The sequence below is a fragment of the Hemitrygon akajei genome, chromosome 7, assembly GCF_048418815.1.
Source record: "Hemitrygon akajei chromosome 7, sHemAka1.3, whole genome shotgun sequence".
In the NCBI taxonomy this organism is placed as follows: domain Eukaryota; kingdom Metazoa; phylum Chordata; class Chondrichthyes; order Myliobatiformes; family Dasyatidae; genus Hemitrygon; species Hemitrygon akajei.
Window position 1 is genome coordinate 137,757,623 of NC_133130.1, and position 11,424 is coordinate 137,769,046.

General features: G+C 41.9%; 1 protein-coding gene across 1 annotated transcript in view; it reads left to right on the forward strand.

Annotated features, from left to right (window-relative positions):
* LOC140730960 (uncharacterized) overlaps nucleotides 1–11,077 on the forward strand; it is a 405,020-nt gene extending 393,943 nt beyond the window's left edge. The window contains exons 64-67 of the mRNA XM_073052071.1: nucleotides 1,842–1,948; nucleotides 3,086–3,166; nucleotides 3,292–3,495; nucleotides 9,508–11,077. Coding sequence (XP_072908172.1) covers nucleotides 1,842–1,948; nucleotides 3,086–3,166; nucleotides 3,292–3,495; nucleotides 9,508–9,654 — 539 coding nt within the window. The 3' untranslated portion in view covers nucleotides 9,655–11,077. The remainder of the gene's footprint in view (nucleotides 1–1,841; nucleotides 1,949–3,085; nucleotides 3,167–3,291; nucleotides 3,496–9,507) is intronic.
* Nucleotides 11,078–11,424: the final 347 nt, after the last annotated feature.

Sequence of the window (11,424 nt, forward strand, 5' to 3'; positions counted from 1 at the left end):
TCAGACTCCTCAATACCCAGAGACCGGACTGACACCTTACTGCCCTATTGTCCAGTTTATTATTTATTGTAATGCCTGCAGTTTTTGTACACTTTACGCAGTCCTGTGTAGGTCTGTAGTCTAGTGTAGCTTTCTCTGTTTTTTTTACGTAGTTCAGTCTAGTTTTTGTACTGTGTCATGTAACACCATGGTCCCGAAAAAACATTGTCTCATTTTTACTGTGTACTGTACCAGCGGTTATGGTCGAAATGACAATAAAAGTGACTTGATTTGACTTCTCTGCTGTTAGATCTACAAATCCGTAAATGTACAGAGAGATCTTGAAACTCTGACTTCTTACCTAGAAGTGATAGAATGGATCCCTAAGAGGCTTCCTGCAAGGGTATTTATATTTACCAGCCTAGAGCGACTGCTGCAGTTATCCGTGTTGTTATCGATGATTCTCGTGTTTCAACTTTGCACCAAAACACTTAGGGTGATTCATTCATCAACTGCCTTCAGACAAGCCCTTAGGAATTCTTCGTATAATGGTACCGATCTTCAATTCCTGAGAACCATTGGTCCCTATGTCCGGGACAAGCTCTTCATTCCAGAGTAGCTCCAGAGCTCAGTCTTCCATAAGGAGCCTGGCTCCCCGATCAACTCTGTGTGTGTGTGTGGGGGGGGGGGGGGGGGGTTGCTGTGCAGCTCGAGCAGCTGACTGCACTCGTAGAACGGTGTTGAGGCCCCAACTCCCTCATACCCTCCTCAATAACTGACTGGTCCATTAGTCCGGGGGGGGGGGGGGGCACTGAAAATCTTCATGAGGTGGGATCTGTTGTTGGAACAAGGCTCCAGAACGAGCAATGGGTAATGTACCATTTCTTCTCCAAAGGATTCTTTAGAATTCTGCTGCCCCCAGGGAGCTGTGGACCTGTGGCTTTGAAACAGGCAGATGCTTGTCTTGGGGAGTTTGAGGGTTATGGGGTATAAAGAGGAGATTGAAATGATGACCTGTGTCAGACCAGCAGTGATGTTTTCTATTAGATGATGGAGTTTGCTGGAGAGGCAATGTGGCCGATTCACATTTCTTATATTATTCATTGTCTCTTTATCAATAAGTGACTACAACCCTCGGTTCTTGTGCCACTTAAAGGGGTGCTCCGGATGTTAAGTGTAAGACAGCTCAGATGGCTGTACAGGACGAGGTCCGTAATGTTGGGCATGAACTTTGTGGCTTGTGGCACCTTGTCTTTTACAGCAGTTCTAGATTGAACTACATTATGGACAGTTTTGTCCACTGCTATCTATTTGCTGCCAGTTTCTCAGCTTCTATCCTATAAGTAGGCCATACGGAATCTGTCTAAATGTTTGGCAGCCTCCATAAGACAGTCTGCATAATCAAAGACCCCACCAACCCCAGATATTCTCTCTTCTCCCTTCTTCCATCAGGGAAAAGATACAAAAGCCTGAAAGTACAAACCACCAGGCTCAAGAACAGCTTCTAACCCACTATTATAAGACTTGAATGGTTATCTAGCATAATATATGGAGTCTTGACCTCATTATGATCTTGCATTTTATTTTTTACCTGCACGGCAATTTCTCTGAGGGTGTTACACTTTATCCTTCATTCTGTTATTGCTTTACCTTGTTCTACCTCAATGCACTGTGTAATTAACCAATCTATATAAACAGCATGGAAGAAAAGTTTTACACTGTACCTCAATATATGCGACAACAATAAACCAATATCTACCAATTGCAAGTCTTTGAAAGTGAAAATTTTTGCTTTCCATTCATAAAAAATGATCAGGCAAAAACAAAATTTGAATAATATTTTCTTTGAATTTTTTTGTTAGGTTTCTATTACATTGACCCCAATCAGGGCTGTCCTTATGATGCTCTTCTGGTGTTCTGCAATTTTACAGCTGATGGAGCTACGTGTTTGCCAACCAAGGAAAATGAGGTACTGCAAGCTGAGCAGATAAAGATCGGATGATAGATTGTGTTGTTATTCCATCATAGAGCAGGAGCTATCTCCTGTCCATTAGTGATTGCACAATGATTATGGTTGCAGAGTTCATTATTTAGGGGTAGATTGTTCTTCATCTGGATAAGCTGGAGGAAACAGCAAAAAGCAATCTGCTCTGTAGGTTGAGCAGTACTATAGGGAAGGGGTTCTAAGGAGTTATCAATATTTCAGGTCAAAATCCTGCAACAAATTGAAGGAAAGCTGAATTCTTCTATCAGCAGTAATATCTGGCACATAGAACACCTCCCTAAATCTGGACAGCAATATTACAGACAACAACACACACAAAATGCTGGTGGAACACAGCAGGCCAGGCAGCATCTATAGGGAGAAGCGCTGTCAACGTTTCGAGCCGAGACCCTTCATCAGGACCCTTTTGTGTGTGTTGTTGTTTGAATTTTCAGCATCTGCAGATTTCCTCGTGTTAGCAATATTGCAGCATAGTTCCAGTATCGGAATTATACCGTATGACATCCTTAAGCTATTCTGGACATCACTGCGGTGGGCAAAGCAAACAGATGGAATTCCATTCCCAGACTAAAGGCAACGTGGTCAAGGGAAATAAGATGGCAGGTACCAGACAAGTATTCAGGCTGTCACTGAGAAAGCAGAGGAGCTGGGGTTCTCCTGCTTCGAGGGGAGAAGGTTCAGGTGAGTACGAAAGATACTGAATATTGCAAGGGGCTTTGATCAGCTGATCCTCCGGGCGGAAGGACTGTGAACAAGACGTAGGTTTGTGATGGGTGGCAAAGCAAATGTGTGAGGAGGTGCAAATAAATACCTGTGCTGTGTACATTGTTCTGGCAGAACAGAGTGCTGGGAGCAGAGTCAGTGTCAGATTTCTGAAGGGAATTCGATAAGTACTTCAAAAGGGAAGTTATGCAAGGCTGGACAAGTGTTTGGGAGTGGGATGTTTCAAAGAGCATGTGAGGTCTGGAAAGGCCAACTCTATTGGTTCCACGTTGGAGGAAATTGGCTTGCAGGTGGCAAACTATTCTGTTCCTTTTTGGCTTTCTTTTTAAAAAGAAAAAATCTTTACATGAATCCTATCACTTTCAACATATTGTCCAGGTACCTCCAAAAGGATGGTTCAAAGAATATTCAAAGAAAAGTACATACCAATGGTTCAGCTCTACTGAGGGAGGATTCTTGGTGAGATAACTTTACAATCCAAGATTTAAAATATTGTTTAAAAAATTTCCAGAAATATCAGTGTGCCAGACGTTTAATTTCTAGACTTATATTGTCCACACCTTGCTTTGAATTTATGTTCACAGTTTGAATATCCTGGAGTGAATATTGTACAGCTTCGTTTGTTAAAACTTCACAGTACGTATGCCAGCCAAAAAATAACCTACAAGTGTAATCCAGGCCTTAATTCATTCAGAAAAGACCACAGAACTATTCAGTTCATGGGGGACAATCGAAAGAAAATATACAATGGATACAAAGGATTCACAATCAACTCTGATGGATGCTTGGTAAGTTTTTGGTATTTTATTAATCAGACTTTCTTCACCACATGTCAAACATCAATGAAATAAGTCACGGAAGAAACAAAAATTTCAACGTAGAAAGTGATCTGTTTCTCCTTGAGTTTCACTTGTTAACTGCACCGCTCAAGAAGAATGAAGCAATAAAAGTAGACGAGGACTTGATGGGTCTAAGATCAATATAGATTCCCATGGACTGATTTCCTGCTGTGGGAGTCAAGGTATTCGCAATCCCACAACGAGTGAGTGTGAGTGTGAGTGTGTGTGTGAGTGTGTGTGTGTGTGTGAGTGTGTGTGTGTGTGTGAGTGAGTGTGAGTGTGTGTGTGTGTGTGAGTGTGTGTGTGAGTGAGTGTGTGTGTGTGTGTGTGTGTGTGTGTGTGTGTGTGTGTGTGTGTGTGTAACTCCTGTGGAGCCCTCATTACAAGCCTTTTGCACTGATCTTTTTTGGCCATTGCTCATCGTACGGCGTGTCTTGGGCATCTGAAACCTGGCAGAGCCCATCCCTCTCCAGGTTTTTTTTATGAGGTTGAGTTGCTAGCTCGACTCTCAACCCAGGCACGGATGGAGAGTGTGGAGATGGAGCTGGCCGGACCTCTCGCCCCGAAGTCCAGCGCTGATGCCACCAGCCGGCTCCACAACGAGTGACAGAATGCACTCTGAATACTGGTCTGGGTTATCGACGAGGACAACAGCGGCCAGGACTCCACTTAACTTAAATGACAATTTGATTTTTTTACTGTATGGTCTTAGCTGACTTCAAATGAGATGGTTCAGCAATTACATTGTGGACCTCCCTTTCCCCTGACATGCCAACAGCTGTAACGGGTGGGATGTGTCTATTAGTGAAACTTCCCTGCACTATGGGTCTACGGTTTATCAGACAAAGGGGAAAGAAGTATCATTCTTTGACTTACTTTATCTTCGTATTTTCACTTTAATGTCTTCAATTATTTGTGTGTTTTAAGTAATTATTTTACATTGACTGCATCTTTAATAGTTTTTACACGGATTTCAATGACAGACCAATAGGGTGTCATCTTGCTGACTAACCCACCACCCCATCCATGGCTACACGTGTTCTACAGGTGCAATCATACTGAAACATCACTGTCTTTGAAGTAGAGACGGCTAGGAGCTGTGGCCAGCCCTTTGTCAAGGTGTCATATGACACCTTATTTGTCATATAAGGTGTTGTTCCTCCAACCTGAGTGTGGCTTCATCTTGACCGTAGATGACCGTAGCCCTTTATCATTCTGATGAACCCCTCCTGATGAAGGGTTTCGGCCCGAAACGTCGTTATTACCTCCTCCCATAGATGCTGTCTGGCTTGCTGAGTTCTGCCAGCATTTCGTGTTTTTTATTTATTTCCAGCACCTGCAGATTCACTCGTGTTGCCTCTAAATGCTCCTTATTGCCTTTAAAACATCATGTTTAGCGGAGCATGGTTTCAGTCCAGTCACAATGAAACAGACTGCAAAATGTGGACCTGAGACTCCTTCTGAGTGACATTCAGCTTGTTGCTGAGAAGCTGATATCACCGCACCCATCCACCTCATTGAAAAGTGAAAAGCAGTGAAGTATTGAATAGTTGGTCTACTAATGAATGCTCTAAAATTGTTGATGAAAATCATTTGCACTGAAATTAAATTCAGAAATAATTTGTAAATATTTGTAGCTTTAAATAAGATTTGAATAATTTTTACAATTATTTATCTTTGCTTTGAATTTACAGTTCCTATTTTCATTCTCTGCGCATCGTAAATCAAAATTCTTTATAGTTTTTATGTAATTTCCTGAAAGGGAGAGGGGGCACTGGGAATATGGTCTGGGAGCCAAGGGGGAATAACCCAAAAAAGTCTGAGAACCACTAGACTCTGGTTGGATTACCTTTATTATCTAATAATTTGTGAAAATATTTCTAGAATTGATGGAATTTTGGGAGGTGACAGTGTATCCACTCTCTCCATAGTCACCTTTCTAAAAACATTAGGATGCCGGGTAATACAGTGGACTGAAATGCTTGAGCATATAGACATTAAGAAGAAGGATGTGCTGGAGCTTTTGAAAAGCATTAAGTTAGATAAGTCACCAGGACCAGATGAGATATGCCCCAGGCTACTGCGGGAAGCGAGGGAGGAGATTGCTGAGCTTCTTGTGATGATCATTGCATCATCAATAGGGACAGGAGAAGTACCAGAGGACTGTAGGGTTACAAATGTTGTTCCCTTGTTCAAGAAAGGGAGTAGAGATAACCCAGGAAATTATAGACCAGACAGACTGACTTCAGTGTGGGCAGGTTGTTGAAGATCATTGGATGAGCATTTGGAGAGACATAAATCTGATCAGGGATAGTCAGCATGGCTTTGTCAAAGGCAGATCATGTCTTACGAGCCTGATTGAATTATTTGAGGATGTAACAAAACACATTGATGAAGGTAGAGTGTATTGAGGTGTATAAGATGATGAGGGGCATTGATCATGTGGATAGCCAAAGGCTTTTTCCCCAGTGCTGAAATGGCTAACACGAGTGGGCATAGTTTTAAGGTGCTTGGAAATAGGTACTGAGGGGTTGTCAGGTGAGTTTTTCACACAGAGAGTGGTGGTGCGTGGAATGCACTGCCAGCAGTGATGGTGGAATGGATACAATATGGTCTTTTAAGAGCCTCTTAGATAGGTACATGGAGCTTAGAAAAATTGAGGGCTATGCAGTAGGGTAATTCTAGGCAGTCTCTAGAGTAGGTTACATGGTCGGCACAACTTTGAAGGCCGAAGGGCCTGCAATGTGTTGTAAATTTCTATGTTCTATGTTCTATAAAAGTGAGATTTCGCCCTTATCGGCCTCTCTATTTCCTCTTATTTTTGTTTATTATTGGGCTCCCCATTTGCTCCGGATCTGCTCTCCTCCACTGTTTACACTGTGACTTCCATGAAGACAGGAGTCAAAATATCTGCTTAGTGTCTCTGCTATTTTTTCATATCCCATCATATTTCTCCTGTTTCAGGCTTTAAGGGAGCCATGGGAACAGTAGTTAGATATATATCTATCTACCTATAGAAGAATTTCAATTTTCTTTTTTTTTGTTTCTCACTAAAATGTTCTTGCTCTCTATTTCTCCTTATCAGTTTCCTGGCCCTCTTTTAGCTGAGTTCGTGAATGTTTCCTGTCCTTGGGTTTACTGCATTTTCTGGCAAAGTCACAAGCCTTTTTTTTTTAAATGTCCATTTCTATCTTTAACACATTTTGACTGCTGGACCGTGTTCCTCAGTGTGTCCCCGCAAGAGCCAGGGCATCCTGCTGTCAGAGCCTCGAAGTTTCTTCCCAACATCTCTCATTGAATCCATTCCAAAAGCTGTTCAATACATTGGAAATCATTCAGATCAACATCAAATGAAAATTGTTTAAAATAATTTATTAAGATAGAAATTAATTTAAAACATACAATCAATAAAATAAGTAAACAGAAACATAATTTTTCATTTAAAGCTGGCAACCCTATTCAAATGAATGTGCTTGTGTTACGTACGTCAGTCATGGCTGGTGTGAAGCTGAGGGACCAGATGTCTGATCTTCTGCTTGTTCCCGTGTTGTAATGTGCAGATGTGGAAATCTTGAACAAGCTGGCCCATCTACTGTAATTAGTCAGAGTTAGAGCCAGAATCAGCCCACTAAATCCGCACCAACCATTAAACACCAATTTACACCAATCCATTTCCTAACCCCATTTTATTCTCCAATGTCTCCATTAACTTCTCTGAGCTTCTAACTCTCATCTGCACACTAGAGGCAATTTAAGTTAATGACCTGCATACCTGCAATTTAAGTTACTACCCAATTAAGGTACTAACTTGCACATCTTTAGCAACTGATTGAAAGCCATGGGGGTCTCAGGGAGAACATGTATAACCATAGCTGACCGGTGGTGTAGTGGGAACCGCACCAGACTTCGGGATGAGTGGTCCCAGCGACAACACTTCACGTAGATGTGCTCAATAGTGGGGAAGGCTTTACCCATGAGGGACTGGCCCATATCCACTACTATTTGTAGGAGTTTCCGTTCAAGGCCATTGGTGTTTCCGTACCAGCCTGTGATGCAGCCAGTCAATATGCTCTCCACCACACACCCAAGTTTGTCAAAGTTTTAGATGCCATGCTGAATCTTCGCAAACTTCAACGTAGAGCTGCTGCTGTGCTTTCATCGATGTGCCCAGCCCAGGAGAGGTACTCAGTTGCTGATCCTCTTCACCTCTGATCCTCCAAAGAGGACTGGTTCATGGGTCTCTGCTTTCCTCCTCTTGAAGTCAATGATCAGCTGACAGAGTAAGAGGTTATTGTCGTGGCACCACTCAGACAGATTTTCAGTCTCTCTCCTACAGGCTGATTCGTCATCGCCTTTGATTTGGCTGACGGCAGTGGTGTCCTCAGCAACCTCAAATATGGAATATGGAGCTGTGCTTAGCCACGCGGTCATAAGTTTAAAGCAAGTAGAGCAAGGGGCTAAGCATACAGCCTTGTGGTGCATCGGTGCTGATGGAGATTGTGGAGGAGATTTTGTTGCTAATCCAGACTGAGGATCCAATTGCACAAGGAGTTATTGAGGGCAAGGATTTGAAGCTTGTTGATTAGTTTTCAGGGATGATAATATTGAATGCTGAGCTACAGATGATAAAGAGCATCCTGAGATGCATGTTGGCTCTCCAGATGTTTCAGAGTTGACTGGAGAGACAATGAGATGGCATCTGCTCTGGTAGGCAAATTGGAGCAGATCCAAGTTGCTTCTCAGGCAGGAGATGATATGTTTCATCACCAACCTCTCAAAACACTTCATTACTGTGGAATTACAGTGAGTGCTATCGGATGATGGCCATTGAGGCAAGTTACCATATTCTTCTTAGGCATCAGGGTAAGGGAAGTCAGCTTGAAGCAGGGGGGTGCCTCGCACTGCTGAAGTAAGAGGTTAAAGATCTCAGTGAACACTCCAGCCAGTTGGTCAGCACAGGTCTTTAGTGCTTGGCCAGGTACCCTGCTGGGCTGATGCTTTCTGTAGGTTCACCCTCCTGAAGGCTGCTCGCATGTCAGCCTGAGAGACTGAAATCACAGGACCATCAGGGGCCGTGGGAGCTTTTGATGGATCCCCCATGTTTTGATGATTAAAGTGAGCACAGAAGGCATTGACCTCATCTGGAGGCAAAGTCTTGTATTGCCTGTGTTGCTTGATTTTATTTTGTCAGAAGTGGTAGTATTCAGGCCCTGTCACAACTGTCAAGCATCCTTCATTATTTCAAGTTTAGTCCAGAATTACCACTTCATCCACGAGATGGCTTTCTGGACAACATACCTGGACTTCTTGTAACTTTCTTGGTCACCGGACTTGAATGCCTCTGACCTGGCTGGACCTCAGCAGATTGTAGATTACATGGTTCATCCAGGGCTTCTGGTTGGGGACGACTCTGACTGGTTTTGTGGGGACACACTCGTCTACAACTGTTCTAATAAAGTCTGTGACAACAATGGTGTATTCGTTCAGATCGACAGATGAGTCCTTGAATATGGCCCAGTCCATTGACTTGAAGCAATCCTGTAGCAGCTTCCCACGACCACCTCTTTGTTGTCCTAATCTCTGGAGCTTTGCTCCTTAGCCTCTGCCTGTATGCAAGTAGGAGGACAGCCAAGTGATCTGATTTACCAAAACACAGCCTGGGCATGGAGAAGTTGGCACTCTTTATATTAATATAACAGTGGTCTTGTGTGTTGGGATCTCTGGTGCTACAGGTTATATGCTGAGAGTAATTGAGTAGGGCTTTCTTCAAACTAGCCTGGTTGAAGTCCCCAACTATTCTTGCCCGTGTATGATTGAAAAAAGTCGTTTTACTCTCATTTAATGTGTTATTTATTCCATGTTTCTGATCATATGTATAAATATTATATTTCTCTGCCCAATTATAACTATTATAATATTTTAACAATAGGCTAATTTTAATGTCTTGTTATTCTGTTTCAGTTGAATGACTCTGGGCCTCACACAGTTGAGTTTGAAGTCACTACCGATGAAGTTGACCTACTCCCTCTGAGGGATTTGGCAGTGTTTAATAATGGTGCAGAAACTCAGGAATTTGGCTTTTCTATTGGCCAAGTGTGTTTTTATTAATCAGTCCAGCCTCGGGGAAGCCGTTGCAGTTCATGAAACCTGAGTCAACCAACCTTGGCGGTGCAGGTAAACCTGGCATTGCAGGAAAAGCACTTTTTTCCAATGGCAATTTTGTAAAGATTTTGGTTTCCTCTCTGAGGTCTTGATGAATATTTTGGACTAACTCCCTACTGAATGGCCAAATGTTGTTTACATTAACGGTGCAACTCGAAAACATTCGCTGGCAACTTTTTCAGCCATTGCCACCAACCCGTGTGTTGAACTGTGCTGTTTAATGGTCAAAGATGGATTACGGTGTGTCCCCATGTTCAATTCTGCACTTAAAATGAACTTTTCAAGACCAGTTTACAGAACGTTGATCTGGCAGTTTACAAAGGAGCATATGTATAATGAGCTGTTTGGAAACAGTTGTATAAAAGCATTGCTATTTGTCAGTACTTTACCATTTATACTTCACCTAAACTTTAACTTTCCAAATGTTAAATGTCGGGGTTTCAAAATCATTTCCATGTTTCATCCTGTGCCATCAGAGCTTTGTTCTTAAGCAGTAGCTGTGATGCCACAGGGAATTTCCAGGTGCCTACTGAACCATCATCTCAATTTTGTTGGTGGATTTGATACAGTTTTCCAAAGTTCAGAATAAGACAGCCGAACTATTTCAGTGGTGATGTAACTACTGGAATTAAACAATGCAATGATGTTTTCTGTTACACATTCATAGATAATTCACCCTTTTTTTTCCTGTTCGGAAGGCATTCTATTGAAAAGTATTTCATGTATACAGCACATTGTACAGTTGATCTGTAGTGAGCATGAAGAATCTTCCAAAAGAGAATGATCTTGTTATTTTTGTCATTGACTATGTTGTAAAAGCTGATCGATCTGACTTGCCCATGTTGTGGGTATCTTCTGCATACTCATTGTAACATTATGAAAGAAATCTCTGTTGTCATTGCATTTCAAGACAAAAAGATAACCCGACTGATGCTCAAACCCTTCTGTGGAAGAAAGACAACATTGTGCACAAAGCCTTTGCTAGCTTTGCGATCTTTGCACATTGGCAAACTTGTCTTAACTAAACGAGTCTTCATTTTAATCTTCTTGTTCCGTTTTGATACCTATAAGATTTATACTTTTTTTGTACATTAGGCACATTTAGAGCTCCCTCTGTAATATTGATCATGTACAATAGTCCGAAGAATTGCTGGAATTAAAACCAGACAGGCTACGCCAGAATACTTAGCTGACAAAGGACAGCTGTTCTGTGTTTTTCAACAAAAACCACTGTAGCTCTTGTCGTTTTCCGTACCATGCATCCTGGTGCTTACACAACAATTTTAAATGAAAGTAATATGCTGGTCATTTTTGCTGATAAGAATGTGTTTTGTTAATAAATCTACCTTTAAAATGATGTGCTGAATAACGTCTCTACATTCCTCTCACTTTGTTGTAGAAGCTAATTCTGCTGTAGGTAACTTTAATTGGAATCAATTTTGTTTTGGAAAACTTCAATAACTTCAGATATGGTTTCTATCTTACATTGATATACCTCTTCAAAGGAAAGAGGAAATTTATGTGAACATTGATGAATTATAGAACAGGAAAAAAACTCAAGTATTAGCTTATGCCAGGGGGAATACTGGGGATCTGGGAAAACATTTTCACCCAGAGTGTGGTGAGAATCTGGAACGTACTGCCTGAGGGGGTGGTGAAGGCAGAGGCTCTCACAGCATTTAAGAAGCATTTAGCTGAACATGTGAATTAACTTGA